This window comes from Bidens hawaiensis, unplaced genomic scaffold (genome assembly GCF_021521415.1).
Source record: "Bidens hawaiensis isolate Kalapana, Puna unplaced genomic scaffold, B.hawaiensis_p1.1 tig00019689_1, whole genome shotgun sequence".
Lineage (NCBI taxonomy): Eukaryota > Viridiplantae > Streptophyta > Magnoliopsida > Asterales > Asteraceae > Bidens > Bidens hawaiensis.
The window spans coordinates 324587-342808 of NW_027492991.1; the positions used below are offsets into that span (position 1 = coordinate 324587).

The following is an 18222-nucleotide window of genomic DNA, read 5'->3' on the forward strand; positions in this document are numbered from 1 at the left end:
TCGGGTATGGAATTGGTTCGAGTTTTCGGGTATTACCAAATACAAACCGGCTCCGGTTCTGGGTACGGGTTTTGGTACTGAAATGCATACCCTATGGTAGGGTCGGGTACGGGCTCGGATACAAAAAAAACCCGAAACCCGGGGTTTTTTAGTTCCGGTTCCGGGTTCGGTTTGTTTTCCCACCTCTGCACCATGCACCAAAGCAACCCATAGATAAAATCCAGTGCCCAATAGTGCACACTATGCCTATTGCCTAGTGCCCTAATCTATTACAAAAATATTCAACTCACAAAATTAAAACTATTCAAACTTTGCATCAAAACATATATTGGTTCATAAACAAAAATCAAACCTTCCAACATATATATTTCATATCCAAGTTCATTATTCTACCTCAGTAATAACTATCAAGATTGTTTCATAACCTGTTCACACTACTTCAAACATCTCGAGCCAACCCCGAAAGGTCAACATGACCATCACTCATCTCGGGTTCAATCACCTTAGCAGGTGGAGGCGAAGGCGGTTCAATGGGTACACCCTGTTTAAAAGAAGGCGATGATGACTTCAAATCTCTATCATACAAATGAGGCGGCCCGAACATATTGAAAAACTCATTTTTCATATCTTCAGCAGCCTCAAAGAACCGGTTCATGTTGCCAAACAAGTTTCTTTCAATTGCTTCAATATCACTTCTTAGTCCCGGGAAATCAAACGGTGTAGCTTGTGATGATAGAGAACCGTTTTTCATCTGATCGGTTACATCTTCTTCAGTGTATTCTTTGTTGGATTGAATGACCTCTGGTTGCCTGAACATATGGAAACAATGATTTATTATCTAATGCTAACTTGATATGATCATACAAATTCTTAAAATGGGACGAAATCCTGTAAATTGTAATGTCACTAGGGCTGTAAACGAACCGAACATTTGGCAGGAAGTTCGGTTATGTTTGTTCGCTTGATATATGAACAAACATGAACAAGGATTCTGTTAATTCTCAATTAACTAAATGAACATGAACAGAGACCATGCTTGTTAACTAGTGTTCGTAAACGTTAGATAATGTGTTCGTTAATGTTTGTTCATTAAAAGTTTAATATTTGGTTTTTAATATTTTTTAATGATTTTTCTAATCTCATCAAATAGATTTAAGCAACACTATCAACTATAAGAATAATAAATATGAGTATTACCAGTATGTAATTCATTTATATATAAAATCAACATGGATATGAATGTTAAAAAAAGAAGAAAAAAACGCAACACAAACTTGGTAGGCGGACCAAAACCTTGACACATTCGGTTAGCCAAATCAAATAAAACATTGTTCTCGTTCATTTGTGTTCGTAAGCCATTCACGGACAATTTCACTTCCTTAACGAACCAACACAACAAATTTTGTTATTCGCGAACCATTCACTTATCTACCAAAAGCTTAACGAACGAACATTCGGTTCAGATAATACAAAATGACCTAATTTAATAGCAGAATGTAAGCAGATAAAAACCCTAGCAACCATAACTATCATACATTCATATTAAACCAAAAACATGATCAGAAAACCAAATTAAGACTACAAATCAACAAATTGATTACCTTCCAACGCAGTCGTTAAGAAGTTGCTCAGTTTTCTCACACTTTTTGATGAATTTTCCAGGCTCCACTTCTTCGGTTCTGCACTGCGAAGAAATTATCTTCCTCGTGGAGCACCGAGCTTCAGATCTAGGGCTTACGTCTTCAAATTCATTAATTTCACCCTTATTATTATTATTATTATCATCGTCATCGTCTTGCCATACCCAACCCATGGTTTCTTTCTTCTTTTGGTGATGCTGCTTCTCAAGGAATCCAGAAACGTCGGTTTTTATTGAGGAAGAAATGTGTTTCTTTTTGCTCAAGGCCTAATGTTGTGTTTATTCTAAACAGGCCCTTCAAGTTTTTTTTTTATTTTTGAAATCGTTTTACTTTTCTCTTCTTATGGTTGGTGATAAATAGTTGTATTGACATGCAATGTTGTAAAAATTGCTAGCCGTTAGTTGGAAGATGGGTTGGAAACTATCGATTAATCAGGATTATCTGAATCAGACTTTGATGTATAATTTTTAGTTTTATACATGCACAAACACATTTTGGTCAGATGTTGGCTGGAATCTAGCTGGAAACCAATGATTTTTGCTGGAATCTCGTCAGAAACGGCTGATTTTGGCTAGAATCTCGTCAGAAACCGCTGATTTTTGCTGGAATCTCGCCGAAAGCCGTCGATTTTTGTCGGAACCTCATCGGGGAAAAGGTTTATCAACTCCGATTAATCCTAATTTTGGCCAGATTTGAAATTGACCGATTAGCCCAAAATTAATCTTGAAGTGAGGACTAGCGATTAAGTGGGGATTAATCTGCGCCTAGTCGGGATTTTTGCAACCCTGCTGATAGGGGTGGCAAAACAAATCCAAATGGGTTGTTTTGGTCAATACGAATAACTTTTAAAATTGAAATGAGTTCGGATGGATCAAAAGAATTTTTCAAGGAGGTCAAGATGGGTTGAGAAAATGCTAATGACGTTTGGTTACGAGTTAGAAATTTAGAATAACTAAAACAAGCTCCATCCTAACCCTTTTTTATATAGAACTCATTTTGACTCATCACCCAATCCAACCCAACTTATTCATATTGCCACCCCTAGTTGTACATCCTGGACAAACGATGATTGAATGCCATAAACCTGGTTGTTATATAGTATTAATAGTAATAAATGGTAGTTGTTACCATACATCAATGTTGTTCGTGTTTTACCTACTCAATATGAACATTGATTACGCAGGGTAAGTGGATAAGTTGTGTTAGATTTTTCATGGCATCGGATCATGGTGGTTGATCTGGAGTATCATGTGTTGTATCAGATCACAGCTATCTATTTAGATTGCCATGTTCTGTGCTAGGTAATTGAGACTTGAGAGTGTTATATTGTGATTATTCTTAAGTGGCATGCCCGTAGTCAGTTTTTACTCTGGCATGAGTTGGGTCAAGCCACATATGCTTGAATGGTCGATTTTGGAAACATGACATTACTTTATTTATGAAGGGAAACGTGAAACATCTAGGCAATTCACCGGCTTAAGACGTATCCTATGTGAGTTGTCCACATCTAATTGAAAGAAGTCATTATTGGGTATATTTCCAGTTTCCCTATATTTGCTAGAGGGAAAGTCATTTTGAAGCCAGCCACTCTAGTTTGTAATCGTCAAATCAGAAATAAAATTTGATTGTTATGCTTGTGTTGTACGTCTTTTAATCCTTTTTTTCTTTTTAAAGCATCACCGATATATCTAATGTGCATTCGTAAAGAAGTTCCCACAATGAACATGAAGTATTGGGTACCACTGGATTTTGATTCGAGATTAGTAGATAATACATATCATACTTCCAATTGCTTGTAAGGCCATAGATCGGGGTTTACACGAAGCGTGTTGAGTTTTTGAACCTTCAAATCCTCTTTTTCAAAACTTTTCCTTTTTAAGTCCTTGAGTACATAAATTGGACATTACATAACTTAAGGTGCATGATGGGGTTCGACATTGCCCTTGTTTGCAGCATTTTATGCTTAGTCACGGCTTATAATGGCAAACGGTATGGCATTAACCGGAGAAAGAGTCTTGCGCCTAACTACGTATTGAGGATATCTTACCACATATACTACTTTAATCATGTACTTTTGAAGTGTAAAAACTAAATAGTGTTTCAAGACGGTGGAAAGACCCAAATGTCTCTAAAAAGTTGGATGTAAACAAGTAAAGGCACTCGTTTGCTACTTGGGATCGACTCTCTAAAAATTTATATTAAGCCAAGCTTAAACAAGGTTAAACCTAACAGTGACATCATTTAAGAAACGTATCTGAGTCCTAGCTTAAATTTGACTAGGCTTAAATTTGCAATTATAATCCCTTGTATAAATAGCTTAATTTAATAACCAAATAAAGAATAATTAAATAACCAACCAAACAAGTGACCAACTTCCCAAACAATAAGTCTAAACCAAAAAGAATTACACAAACATTTTCTTTATTCACTTAAATCACTTCCAGCAACAGGCTACAACATCCATGTTATTGCCTTCAATTGGTTTATATAAATCAAGAATATAAAAAATAAATTAAAATGGAAGTTACATGTCAAGGTGTAACAGGTTCATAGCTTCCTAACAATCTCTTCGTTCACACGATGATAATATGTCATTCTCTGTATTGATTTTACGGCTTCATCAAAATTTTTACTTCCAAAAGCATTTGCAAAGCAGTTGGACCAATGCCTCAGTTTTTCTTCCATCTGCAAGAAATACAGTTTCACAACATATTCACTAGTTACTTAGCCATCACAAATTAATCATCTTTAACCCCAAGAACCAATCTTTTTCATTCTTTTTACACAAATTTGGATGCATAAGCGTGTCTATCGTACCTGCGATTGGATCTTTTTTAGTGCTTGAGAATCAGCGGCTTCTTCCACAGCTTCCCTAATTTCCATGATCTGCAAGAATAATGTATAATCAGTATGGTTTGAGAAAAAAATGTAAATTTGACTATGGGCTTGATGTGATGATACAAAAAAAAAGCCCCACGATGAGAATATAATACCTCGCCTAACAATTCCGGTTCTGAGACAGTTTGTTCTTCATCTACTTCAACACCTTCAAGCCTCATCTGAGATGGTAGAAACACAACTCATAAACACCAAAATATTTCAAAAAATGTACAAATAGCAAGTATTGACAGTAAGCAGAGGCGTAGCTTAGTTGGGGCCAGGTGTGGCCCCGGCGCCCTCTGTTTTTTCACTTGATGGTGTAAATTTATCCTTTTTCGGCCGAAAATTTTTATACAGTGTAAATTTACTCGTTTCCGACCAAAAGTTTGAGCCCGGACCCTCCGTTTTTTTCACTCGGTAGTGTAAATTTATCCTTTTTCGGCCGAAAATTGTTATACATAGTGTAAATTTACCCGTTTCCGACCGAAATTTTGAGCCCGCCCCCTCTAGTTTATGAAATTTTTTATACATATTGAGGTCGGCCCCCTCGACGTATATGCCCAAGCTTCGCCACTGACTGTAAGAATGTTTGTAATAACAAAACGATTACTTGTATAGTCTGTCACACCATATATCTTAAATATAGAAATGTTAATAGAGTTATGGTACAAGACCACAAGTTGTATCACAAATGTATATTCATCATAAACAATCAGAACTTTCCTAAACTCAAACTACTGAAAACAGCTGATTATATATAATAATCACAACTTCAAACAGCACAAGTAAATTCAATAACTATTTTCTACACCCCATTTTGATCTACAAGACATGAAAATAATGCTCGCACTTACTAGATAAATCGCTCTTGACAACGGTTTACGCAGCGTAGTATAAGCATCAATAACCTTAGCAGACTGGTCAGCAGCATACTCTCTTTCCTCCTACATAACATCAACTCATCAACAGCATATACATCAACTAACAAAACTAGAAATTGAATCAATACCATATTAATAATAAAACACTCACAAACCTTAGATTTTGTATTCACCAAATCAGGATGCAGCTTCTTCTGCCAGTTTTTATACATCCCCTCTAAACTCCCATCTTCAATATCAAACTTCCTCTCTCTGTTACATAAAACCATAATCAATCACAATAAAAAAAAACAAATTTATAATTAGGGTTTTAAAACAACACTCACAAACCAAAAATCATGAAGTAATCAACTGAATGATCAACAGGCTGAACGCTTCCGCATGATTGACATATCAGAAACGGCTTCTGAGCATTACACTTCCAACAAAAGCTGGTTTGGTTAACAGGTGCTGATGAACAGATGCCGTAACTGTTTCCGGTGAGTTCGGAGGTCCGAATGGAATGGAATTGGGGGTTTTTGGAAACCCTAGGTGGTTGGTTGGTGTTGAAGGTGTAGAGAGTAGAGAAATGAGGTTGATTTTGTGATTGATGGATGGATTGTTGGAGTAATTGGAGGGTAATTGATCGAGTTAGGGTTTTGCGAGTGAAGGCTGATAATGGTGTTCTAATTAGGGCTTTCCACATTTTCTGAGATTGATCTAAAGCAAAGCAGGTCTTCTACATGCCGAAAGCGGTAACACTGTCTTTCCGTATTTAAGAAGAACTGAAAAAGAAAGGAAAGAGAGGTGGAAGAAACTGTTTCACTCCGTTTCATGTTCTCGAGTTTAATAAAAGAATAGGAAAGAAAATGTAGGAGTTAATATATGGATCATGTTATAAACACACATTTTCTCTCATAATCTCTCCAATTTGGAAGGATGGGTATGGACTTAAGTTTTCTAGCATTTTCTCTCCCCTCCCCTTCTAAAAAAATCTCTGGAACATGATTCCTTTCCATTTTCTTCTCATTTCCTTCCCCTCCTCACTTTAAATGAGACTCGGGAACACAGACTAAGAGCTTTTGGTTCTAGTATTTGTACCCGTATCTATCTATTCTTATACCATTCTCTGTATATGTACTCGTATCCGTCTATTCTGTATGGATATGGATATTTACTTATTTTAGATACGGGTATTACAAATACCTGGTACCTGTTTACCGTTTAAAACATGTAGAGACTTTTATTCGGTTTTTAACATTTATGATTTAACTACCCATGCTTTTATCATCAGGCAGTTCAAGGTTTCAAGCGGGCTATCCAAAATCTAATTGCCTTGTATCTTCCAATCTTCCCATCGAGAAAAATATGATCCCTAGTTCCATTCGATTATAAATGGATTTAATATTATGGTTGATTTGTTTCATTTTTTATTTTAGTATTTTGTTTTGGTTATGTTATTACGGTTTTGGTATTCTAGATAATTGAATACCAAGTTTAGTGGATATTTTTTTTAAAGAACAAAGTGGTACCAAAGTGAGTACTGTACCGTACCCTACCATAAAATTCGGTATGAGTACCTAGATTTACTGATTTTCGGTACAAGTACTTTAGGGTACAAGTATGAGTATTATACTGATCTTATTCCTAATTTCAAGAAATGCTACACCTTTCTATTCTTTTATCAAAGTGTGGACGGGCTAAAAACGTTTTTTATGCCACTTAGACATGGGGCTATCTCAAGTTTTATGTGTGATTATTCAAACTCATTGTAATAATTAGATAACTTTTTAATTATATAAATAAATAAATAAGTTAAATAAAGTGAGGTGACGTGGGTAACGGAGGTTGGTTGAATAAATTATGGGACCTATCTTCTTTGCGCCAAATGAAAGCGTGGAAAAAAGAGGCAAAAATGCCCTTTGTGGGCAACATCCGTAGTGGTGTTTAGACGTTAGTGAGGTGCCATATGGGAAGGACAACACTCTTATTATTTCAGGCTAAATATTGTGTGCTAAGCGGAATCACAATTTGTGTATCAACTTTTGTTCCCATATTACCATCATCGTCACAAACATAAGAATTCAATAGGTATAGGACATGAACTAATCATCACCACACGGACAACACTACTTGTGCATTTGCTTTTTTACATTTGGGAGGTGGACATACAACAAAATACTTGAGGTTACTATTAGGTACTAATAACATTAAGATTATATAACAAAAGTATTAAGTCACAAGTTAACTAAAAACATACAAAGGGATAACAAATGTGGTCTCTTTCAAACATATAAAAAATCTATAGAATTAATGTAATGGCTTGTTTGTAAAAGAAATCATGCAAGTGGTGTTATGAGATGTAAGAGCTATTTGTTTATATCTGAATGGAATCATTCAGATGTAAACATCTGATTCATTCAGACTTCAGACTGTTTGGTTCCAAACAGAAAAACATCTGAATGGTTAAACTTAGGCCTGAATCATTCAGATTTGGTGTTGTTGCTGAATGAGACAGAATTCAGATTTGACTCATTCAGATCTGAATGAACCAAACAGCCCGTAGTTGATTTCATTGTCCTTTATCTTAAGGATAAGTTTTTCCAATTGCCTCTTATTTTTGTAGGATTTGCATTCAGGAAAACACTATATTTTGTCATAAGTTAACTAAAAACATACAAAGAAATCAAATCATTAACTTTTAATAACGTGGACAAACAATTTATATTATAAGTTTAACCTAGCGATAATTTTGTGAATATCAACACGAGTCTTGTGGCATGACCCTTGTAGGACTGATGTCAGTTAATTTTTAGCACGGTGAAAAATATCAAGGAAAGAAAATAGCTTTTATCGGTAGTCTCCAGTGTTTCTATTGACGCCTCAAATCGAGAGGCGATACTTTCTGGTACGTTCCATTTCAGATTATTTGCAAGTTCTTCGCGATTCGTATGCTACTTTCCGTGTTCAATTTGTAAGTTGTTAGCGTGTTACTTGTTTCTGAATAGATCTGCATCATTTATGTTTATGTTGATGCTGTGAACACCAGGTGTTTGATAAAAAGTCTCCAATGAAAGCATTAGTATATTACTAACTGAATCCAAGCTGTGGTTGCTGAATGACTTATTAATTATTATATCACTATCTCCTTAGGTTTATTGATACTGTGTTAGTACTGCTCCTAGGGTTTGAACTTTGAACTCTGTATTCAATTCAATGAGCTTGATGTGTATTGTTTATATTAACTAACACATCATTTTCTGTTATTTTAATTACCGTTCTAGTTGTAAGTTTGTCTTAATTTTACTTGATAATTGAGATTCCATCGAAGACCGTCCTGCTGTGCTTGATGTTTCTGTTAGATTTTTTGAAAATGAGGGCATTAGACTGATTTTAGTCAATGAATCTCAGTGCCTAGTGCTTAGTCGAGAAAGAGTATATCCATTTAAGTTAAATTATATTATTATAAAGGAACACTTTATGTTTTGTGCTTATTGTTATTAGATTATATGTTTCGTTTTTGTCATATGTAGCTCAATAGGCTTAGGGTTTAGCTTAGAAATAGTTGGAATGTTATAATTAGTCAACTTGATGTTTCTTTTACTTAGTTGAATACGTGGGCATGAGACTGATTATAGTCGACGAATCAGTGCCTAGTGCTTAGTCATATTATAAATAAATAACTAGGATTTAGGTCCCCGCGCTTCGCGACGGGACCGTTAAATCGAACAAAAAAACATAAGAAAAAACGTTAAACCATAAACTCGATGCATATTGATGCGAAGTCAGTCTGTATCAAGTTACGACATCAAAAACAAAAGAAATAAATCAGTCAATGTCAAAATACAACAAATTATCATATGTAGAACCAAAAAACTGGCACGTTACAGCTGTGAACCAACACTAATTCAGTTAATATCAGCGGTACCAACACAAATTCGTAAACATAAAATTAGTAAGCCAAAAATATTTTAAAGGTGAGGTATCAAACGTTGAAACGCGAAATATAAAACCATGTGACAATGGGATATGTTTAAATCATGAAAAACGTTTTGGTCATTGTAAAGACGAATTATAAAATATATAAAGTACAGTTTAAGAAAATTGTTTAACCGGCAAAAAAAACATATAAAACCGATACTTGTTCAAGTTTAGTGTTAAAAATATTGTTTGTTAAATATTTTAGTTAGTTAAACAAAAAATAAAATAAAGGAAATAAAAACCCTCATTTTTATTTATGGATTATGGCTAGTGATTTAGTATAAAATATTAAAATAATGAATAGTAAAATAGTGAGGAGGATTGAATCCTCTTTTTAATATATATATTAATTTATGTTATATGCTTATTGTTAGATTATATGTTTCGTTTTTGTCATATGTAGCTCAATGGGCTTAGGGTTTAGCTTAGAAATAGTTGGTTCCTCGCACATATACACGCTTGTACAGTGTAAGTTGTGTGAAATACAAAACCATTCAGAATTTGTTCTCTGATTACACTTATCATGCTAACAGATTTAACTAAAAAGGAAGTGAGTCAATCTGGTCAAACAGGCTGCAAATCATCCGGAATGTCTTGAAATGCATAAAGCCTTCTAAACCGCTTTACTAAAAATACAGGTGATTATTGTCTTAATATACTTTTGTTATCCTATTCGACACATTAGTTTCTAATAACATTAAATAGAAGTGTTTGTGGGTAGCTCAACTCGATCATTTGATGTGTACTAAAGTTTACACAATACTAATGTGTTTTTGTTCATTTAAGTGTATAACTCATAAATATTATAACTTAGATTTGAACTTAGCTAGTCCAGGCTATTTTTATTTGTTAGTTTTTTTCGTGACTTCTCTTCATCAATAACCTTAGCAGACTGGTCAGCAGCATACTCTCTTTCTTCCTACATAACAACACTCATATGAACTAAGCTACTAACAAAAACATAAATTCAATTAACACTATATTAATAATCAAACACTCACAAACCTTAGACTTTGTATGCACCAAATCAGGATGCAGCTTCTTCTGCCAGTTTTTATACATCCCCTCTAAACTCCCATCTTCAATATCAAACCTCCTCTCTCTGTTACATAAAACCATAATCAATCACAATTAAAAAAACACAAAACCCTAACATATTTTATAACTAGGGTTTCAAAACAACACTCACAAACCAAAAATCATGAAGTAATCAACTGAATGATCAACAGGCTGAACGCTTCCACATGATTGACAGATCAAAAACGGCTTCTGAGCGTTACAATTCCAGCAGCAGCTGGTTTGGTTAACGGGTACTGAAGAACAGAAGCCGTAACTGGTTCCGGTGAGTTCGGAGGTCCGAATGGAATGGAATTGGGGGTTTTTGGAAACCCTAGGTTGTTCGGTGGTGTTGAAGGTGTAGAGAGTAGAGAAATGAGGTTGATTTTGTGATTGATGGATGGATTGTTGGAGCAATTGGAGGGTAATTGATTGAGTTAAGAGTTAGGGTTTTGCGAGTGAAGGTTGATAATGGTGTTCTAATTGGTGTTTTCCACATTTTGTGAAATTGATTGTAAAGCAAAGCAGGTCTTCTACATGCCAAAAGCGGTAAGAGATGATGCAGGTTCTAGTTTCTACTTCGCAGTTTCAAGCTGGGGTGTTCTTTGGGTTCGTTTGTCGGGTTTCGGGTTCTATGAAAGGTTTCAAAGTTTTAAATCTTGACCCGAATCTTTCACGGGTTTTCGGGTTGAGTTTCGGATAAAAATGACAACCCTAATTATAAGCACGGATGATAATGCACTTGTTCAGTATTTGGTACGGGTATTATGGGTAACTGGTTACCGTTTAAAATTTGTAGGGGTTTTTATTGGGTTTTTAACATTCATGACTTAACTGCCCATGTTTTTTTTATCATAAGGCGGTTCAAGGTTCAATGTTTCAAGTGGGCTATTCAAAATCTAATTGTCTTGTGTCTTCCAATCTTCCGATCGATCGATAGAAAAATCTCATCCCTAGTTCTAGTCGATTATATATGAATTTTATATTATGGTTGATTTGTTTCATTTTTAATTTTGGCATTATGTTTTGGTTATGTTATTACAGTTTTGATAGTGGTATTACGGGTTGGTATTATTGATAATTGATTGTCAGTATCGTACCCGTACCAATACCTAGTTTAGTGAAGATTTGTTTTAAAAAAGAATAAAGTGGTACCAAAGCGAGTATTGTACCCATAGTACTCGTACCCCTACTATAAAATTCGGTACGGGTACTCATTTACTAATTTTCTGTACGAGTATTGTACCGATCTCATCCCTAATTTCAAAAAATGCTACACCTTTCTATTCTTTTATCAGGACGTGGACAGTCTAAAAACATTTTTTATGCCACCTAGGCATGAGACTATTTCAAGTTTTATGCGTGATGATTAAAACTCCCTGTAATATTTGGATAACTTTTTAATTATATATATAAATAATACATTAATTTAAAGAAGTGGGGTGACGTGGGTAATTGAGGTTGGTTGAATATATGGTGGGGCCTATTTTCTTTGTGCCCAAATGCAGTCGTGGAGGAAACAACCAGATGAAAAAAGAGGCAAAAAATGCCCCTTGTGGGCAACATCCGTAGCAGTGTTAAGGCGTAAGTGAGGTGCCACATGGGAAGGCCGACACCCATATTATTTCAGATCAAAAATCACGTCCTAAGTGCATCATCATCATCATCATCATCATCATAGGAATTCAATACGTATATGACATGAACTTATCATCACCACATGGACAACACAGTTTGTGCATTTGCTTTTCTTAGCATTTGGGAGGTGGACATACAACAAGATCCTTGAGTTTACTATTAATGGCATTAAGATTAGATAGCAAGAGTATCGCTAAGTCATAAGTCAACTGAAAACATACAAAGGGATCACAAATGTGGTCTCACTTTCAAACATATCAGATTTCTCTAGGATTGATGTAACGGTTTGTTTGTAAAAGAAATCATGCAAGTGATGTTACGAGATGTAGTCGATTTCATTGTCCTTGATCTTAAGGACAAAAGTTCCCAATAGCCTCTTATTTTTGTATGATATGTTTTCAGAAAAACATTATAATTACATAAAGATACATGACATTACTCATTCGTCATGTAGTGAATAATTAATGTTATATAAACTTTGGCAAACCAAATTTGGTTTTGTGTATTGCATTTTCCGCAACATGAGCGGGAATATTACATCAATATGCAGTTGCCTTTTCATTTGGCAGCGTTCATTTATGGGTGTTGATATAGTGTATGCTAACTATTTATTATTCTTACGTTGCATTATGATTATGAGCATGCCTTATACAATCCCATGTTCGAGAGTTGGACTGCTTGGATAAAAGTGACAAGGTTAGGTTTAATAGGATAGAAATAGGCTAGAAACCATCAAGTCACGACCTAAGTAATGCTTGTAGTTGTCCAAACACTTTGTAGGATAAAGTTACATTTTATTGAACTCTTTGCAATACACCTATGTATCTGGTACTAACTTGTAAAAGGTTTTGTGAAATTATAATAGATATAACTTCTCTGGAACTTAGTAAACACATATTAATTTGTAACAATAATAAATATAAGAAATCTAAGTTGATAATTCTTATGTTACACAAATATAAATGTGTAAGGGTTAGAGATTATCTCTTAAGTCTTAACACATACAAGGGTATCGGGGGAACGATCGGGTTGGTCAATCGAGTGGATACGCAATGATCTCCAAGACACCACTATCATTCTCCATAGGTTTCATTACCCGAACCGGTTAAAATGAATGAATTGTGCATGTTGCAATTGGTTGGTTTTAAATCTCCATAGTCTTCATACACCCCTAATAATATCCATGAATTATCATGAAGTTTTAAAATATGATGTGATAATGACCGGAAGGGTTCGACTATTCAAATTATCCTATAATCATGTAAAATTTAATTATCAAAACTTCTAATCATGTGTCAAATGACCCTAAATGATTTTATCAAAATTTTTAGGTAGTCATATAGGCTAGGCGAGCCTTGTGATATGACCTTTGTAGGACTGACGTTGGTAAATATTTAATCACGTGTTTAATGACCAGAAATCTATCATTAACGTTTAATAAGGTGTCACATGACTAGCTAGACCAAGTAATTTATTTATATTCTAAAAAATTTAACCTAGCTATGTACGGGTCATATCTTTCGTGTCAATATCAACACGAGTCTTGTGGCATGACCCTTGCAGGACAGAGGTCAGTTTAGCACGGTGAAAAATAACAATATCCATATGGTAAATCAAGGAAAATAGTAGCTTTTATCACTAGTCTCCACTGTTTCTATTGACGCCTCAAATCGAGAGGCGACACTTTCTTTTCTTCTGGTACGTTCCTATCTTCGGTTAATTTGCAAGTTCTTCGCGACTCATTTGCTATTTTTCGTGTTCAGTTTGTAAGTTGTTAGCATATTACTGCTGTGAGCACCAGGTGTTCGATAAAAGTCTCCAATGAAATCATTAGTATATTATTAACTGAATCCAAGATGTGGTTGCTGATTGATTTGTCATATCACTATCTCCTTAGGTTTATTGATATTTTTGTTAGTAGTGGTCCTAGGGTTAGTTAGTTTATATTAACTAACACATCATTTCCTGTTATTGATTTTGATTACCGTTCTAATTGTAAGTTTATCTTTCTTGTACTTGATAATTGAGATGCAATCGGTGGTGACCGTCTGCTGTGCTTGATGTTTCTGTTAGATTTTTGAATATGGGGGTTATAGTCGATGAATCAGGGGCTAGTGCTTACTCATGTTAATAAGAAATACTTCATGTTATATGCTTATTGTTAGATTATATGTTTCGTTTATGTCATATGTAGCTCAATGGGCTTAGAGCTTAGCTTACTAAGTAGTTGGTTCCTCGCTATACATATACACGCTTGTACAATGCAAGTTGTGTGAAATACAAAACCGTTTGGAATTTGTTCTTTGATTACTTAGCATGCTAAAAGATATAACTAACAAAGGAAGTGAGTCAATCTGGTCAAGCAGGCTGCAAGTCATCCAGAATGGTCTTGAAATGCATAAAGCTTATGTAAATTGCTTTAGCAAAAAAGTTTATATTCTTTTTGACTTAATATACTTTTGTTATCATATTCGGCACATTAGTTTTTAATAACATTCAATAGAAGTGTTTGTGGGTAGCTCAACTCGATCATTTTGACGTGTGCTAAAGTTTACACAATACTAATGTGTTTCTGTTCATTTAAGTGTCTAACTCATAAATATTATAACTTAGATCTGTACTTAGCTAGTCCAGGTTATTTTTATTTGTTAGTTATAGTTTCATTTATGTGACTTCTCTCCATTTGCTTGGTTAGCTAGCGAATATCAAAACTGATTACTAATGGAACCTAATATATAATTAAGATGGGCCACATGGATAGCAGCTTTATAATCTTTTATGACTGTGTGACTAAATGTCTAGTACTCTAGTTATTCTTAGTACACACATATAATGCACCATTGAACATAGGAACAACGTATGCATAAACAACTTGAACATTGGTGCAGGTTTCTGTGAGAGCAATGGCGTCAGATTTGTTAAAGTTAGGAGACAAATTGGTACTAAGGGGGCTAATTTTTCATGGTTATCATGGAGTGAAACAAGAGGAAAAAAAACTTGGTCAAAAGTTCTTGGTTGATGTAGATGCTTGGATGGATCTTAGGACACCTGGTCAATCTGACAGCATGTCTGATACAGTCAGCTACGCCGACATTTACCGGTAATACTTTCTTTGACTTTTTTAATTTCAAGTCAACTTCAAAGTCAATACCAGCTAATTTGCCACATTTATCCGCATAATATTTTTTTAAAGTTAAAAAAGTACCCGAGTTAAATTAAGAGTTCATTACACCAAAATCCCAACCAAAGTATTATTGTTGTACAACTTTCTTTTTCAATCATATATGAACTTTTAGTCACGTAAACATCAGAAATTTTGAGCAATGTGTAATTATAATCAAGAGAAAATTGCCAAATGAGTCCCTGTGGTCTTTCTACGGAGTCACAATTAGTCCCTGCTAAGAATTATGAACTTCTTACATCCCCATGGTTTACAAACTGAACTATATGAGTCCCTCAGTCTAACATCTGTTAAGTTTTCCATCCAAATAAGCATGAAATTACTCTCCTACCCTTGACTGATTATAACAAATAAATTTTGCCCCTTTCTTGTCCACTGATCTATCTGGTTGTTCAAATATGGAACCCTAACAACCATTCTTGTTCACAGCCCCGTCAAGCAATCCTACAGCAGCCACGATCTTCTTGCCCCTTTTCTTCCACGCTCCACTCCAATAGTCCTCTACCCTAATTCTTCTTCTCTCACCCTCAAACCCTTACAGCCACGATCAGTTCTCTACACCTACGATCAGTTCAAAGTTGTATTCGGTTGAAGGTTTTAGAGTCAGAGGTTTTGTTTTTCTCGCTATCGGAACACCTATTTGTCTTAAATCCGTCACATCAACGACCGGGGCTGCAAAATCCATCGGAACACAGCTGAAGTAATGAACCGGATTCAGTTAGTGGTCGCCGGGATTTTTTGGATCGTCGATGTAATATTGACTGTAATATTGAAGAACGGCTATGAAAAAGATGTAATATTGATTGATCAGGTAAATAATTTTAGGGTAAATAGTTTTAGGGCAATATTACATAACTACCCTTAATTGGATGGAAAACTTAATGTACTTTTAGACTGGGGGACTCATATAGTTCAGTTTGTAAACCATGGGGATGTAAGAAGTTCATAATTCTTAGCAGGGACTAATTGTGACTCCGTAGAAAGACCACATGGACTCATTTAGCAATTTTCTCTATAATCAATGTTGGATGAATATTTTAAAAAGTATCTCTATCGTGTCAATGCCTTGGGATACATGGAATCTGCAATGGGGTAATCCGTAAAACGTTTAGTTTTAGGCAGAAACTTGCAAGAAACACACATACTTTGTAGGTCTTTTTGTGTCCTTTCAAACTGAAAATCAGGTAACAGGCACATATTATTTTGGCTTGAAAATTAGTTAATGGGTAATACTGTTGATGCCATTTTCAAGCCCATATGGCAAAACCGAACCGTTTTCGAAAACTCAATAAACCCAAAATTTTGGTGGGGTGTAAACTAGGCAAGTGCTCGAGCTCTTGAAAATAAGCTTATTTAATAAACGAGCCTATTATTTGTATGATTCTTTAATATATTAAATGTATATATTTAAATAATAATAACAACTATAATAATATATAAATTATGATAAAAATGACTAAATAATATATATGCTGATGTTATATATAAAAATTTTAACTTATATTTATAAAATAGTTATAAACCTATATAAATTAATAAATAGTAAATGAGCCGAGCTTGAGCTTGAAAAACTATTCATGAAGTGAGCTCTAGTTTTTGAAGCAGAGCTTGAAACGAGCTAGCTCGAGCTCTCCACCTTTTCCGATCTTCCTTTATTTACCACTCTCTATATTTTAGTTATTGACTTTAGATTTGACCAAATTGCAATTGTGCTTTTACTTTGCAAGGTTTAAAGGGTATTTTAAAAGCGGTTATTGTCTATAATAAAGTGAAGTAATTTATGTTTCATTTGTTGGGTCACAGCATTGCGAAAAGCGTTGTAGAGGGTCCATCTCAAAACCTACTAGAATCGGTGGCTCAGCTGATTGCAACAGCAACCTTAAACAATCACTCACAAATCACTGCTGTTCGCGTTGTTGTTGGAAAGCCTCATGTTGCGGTTCCTGGCCCTCTGGACTATTTGGGTGTCGAGATTATGAGATATCGAAGCACCGATATGCCCATTTAAGATTGTATGTTCTGTAGATTTTACCATGCAGACCCTATGTCAATTTGCATACCGCCCGCAACCTTTATAATAACCCCACTGATACTATATAACAGGTGACATGTAAGGGGTTAATGACAAAAAAAACCAGTAAAAGTTGGATTTGAACTCAAGACCTCTGCGAGGTTTGTTCATCATGTGGTTTGAGACTTCGAGTAGAGTATATTTTTTAACTTTGGGTTGTTAAAAATGATAAGAATTGATTACAGATAAGGTTAATTATAATTTTAACAAAGCTATACTGATTTAGAAAAATAAGGAAAGTTGAAAAAATAAAGGTATTACGTATAAGGAAAGTAATATGAATGAATGGCACACATGATTTGCATGACCAAACTTTCTGTTGTGTAGCACACGACATATCCTAAGTTTTGTTAAACAACTGCTTTCGTCAATGGACAATATTGCAATGTATTTGTTAGGATGAGTTTCGTCATTGGCCCGTGATTTTAAGCGATGATGAAATATAATGAAATATTCGTTTATTTGAATTATACGCCTCTATAGTTATTCTCATTTACACGTAAGAGTTTGCGTGATTCGGGTAAAACCTAAAACATGATTATTCCTATAAAAATCCACGCAACTGGCTATTATCTAACTTCGGGTGGCTTCATACTTGCCCGCTCGTGATCTACTCAAGAATAAACTTGTTAAAAGTTTAAAACGGACAGAGATTAAATAGGCTCAAGTCAGAAATCAAGCTTAGATTGAAGTTTTGTCTAATAAACGAACCTGGATCTAATATTGAACATATAGTAAACTAAAGCTCAGTTAATATGTGGAGCTCAAGGCTAACCGTTTTTAACAAAAGAATTAGATGAATTTTCTGTGATCATACTTGATGTATCTCGATGTGGTGAATTTAGCCAGTAATCTATTTGAATGATTGACCGTTTAACAAAAAAAAAATAAGTATGTAACAAAATTACACGAGTA

General features: G+C 34.8%; 3 protein-coding genes and 1 pseudogene across 5 annotated transcripts; 1 reads left to right on the forward strand and 3 right to left on the reverse strand.

Annotated features, from left to right (window-relative positions):
• Positions 1 to 286: 286 nt before the first annotated feature.
• LOC143559010 (fra a 1-associated protein-like) lies at positions 287 to 1886 on the reverse strand. Its single transcript, XM_077047723.1, has 2 exons — positions 1602 to 1886; positions 287 to 809 (listed from the first exon to the last, which is right to left on the reverse strand). The coding sequence occupies exons 1-2, from the start codon at positions 1811 to 1813 to the stop codon at positions 440 to 442; spliced, it is 582 nt and encodes a 193-aa protein (XP_076903838.1). The 5' UTR covers positions 1814 to 1886; the 3' UTR covers positions 287 to 439.
• A 2166-nt stretch (positions 1887 to 4052) lies between these two features.
• On the reverse strand, positions 4053 to 6133 carry LOC143559035 (iron-sulfur cluster co-chaperone protein HscB homolog). Its single transcript, XM_077047741.1, has 6 exons — positions 5728 to 6133; positions 5557 to 5653; positions 5375 to 5464; positions 4634 to 4699; positions 4458 to 4526; positions 4053 to 4325 (listed from the first exon to the last, which is right to left on the reverse strand). Exons 1-6 carry the CDS (start codon positions 6084 to 6086, stop codon positions 4188 to 4190), a joined length of 819 nt encoding a protein of 272 aa, XP_076903856.1. The 5' UTR covers positions 6087 to 6133; the 3' UTR covers positions 4053 to 4187.
• Positions 6134 to 8149: 2016 nt separating this feature from the next.
• On the forward strand, positions 8150 to 17398 carry LOC143559036 (dihydroneopterin aldolase 2-like). Of its 2 annotated transcripts, none has more exons than XM_077047742.1 (3): positions 8150 to 8288; positions 14944 to 15155; positions 17040 to 17398. In XM_077047742.1, the coding sequence occupies exons 2-3, from the start codon at positions 14959 to 14961 to the stop codon at positions 17242 to 17244; spliced, it is 402 nt and encodes a 133-aa protein (XP_076903857.1). In that variant the 5' UTR covers positions 8150 to 8288; positions 14944 to 14958; the 3' UTR covers positions 17245 to 17398. The 2 variants fall into 2 exon arrangements, with proteins under 2 accessions (XP_076903857.1, XP_076903858.1); XM_077047743.1 differs by having other exon boundaries at positions 8276 to 8345.
• LOC143559018 (iron-sulfur cluster co-chaperone protein HscB homolog pseudogene) lies at positions 10188 to 10967 on the reverse strand (annotated as a pseudogene). Its single transcript, XR_013139846.1, has 3 exons — positions 10551 to 10967; positions 10367 to 10463; positions 10188 to 10280 (listed from the first exon to the last, which is right to left on the reverse strand). The product of XR_013139846.1 is annotated as an iron-sulfur cluster co-chaperone protein HscB homolog pseudogene (transcript).
• Positions 17399 to 18222: the final 824 nt, after the last annotated feature.

Excerpts from the sequence above, each read along its gene's own strand:
- LOC143559010 (XM_077047723.1), bottom strand. The coding sequence starts at position 1,813 with ATGGGTTGGGTATGGCAAGACGATGACGATGATAATAATAATAATAAT. Across the intron at positions 810-1,601 it reads CTTAACGACTGCGTTGGAAG|GCAACCAGAGGTCATTCAAT; the intron begins GTAATCAATTTG and ends CCATATGTTCAG.
- LOC143559035 (XM_077047741.1), bottom strand. The coding sequence starts at position 6,086 with ATGTGGAAAGCCCTAATTAGAACACCATTATCAGCCTTCACTCGCAAA. Across the intron at positions 4,700-5,374 it reads TGTCAAGAGCGATTTATCTA|ATGAGGCTTGAAGGTGTTGA; the intron begins GTAAGTGCGAGC and ends CTACCATCTCAG. Across the intron at positions 4,527-4,633 it reads AACCGGAATTGTTAGGCGAG|ATCATGGAAATTAGGGAAGC; the intron begins GTATTATATTCT and ends TTATTCTTGCAG.
- LOC143559036 (XM_077047742.1), top strand. The coding sequence starts at position 14,959 with ATGGCGTCAGATTTGTTAAAGTTAGGAGACAAATTGGTACTAAGGGGG. Across the intron at positions 15,156-17,039 it reads AGCTACGCCGACATTTACCG|CATTGCGAAAAGCGTTGTAG; the intron begins GTAATACTTTCT and ends GTTGGGTCACAG.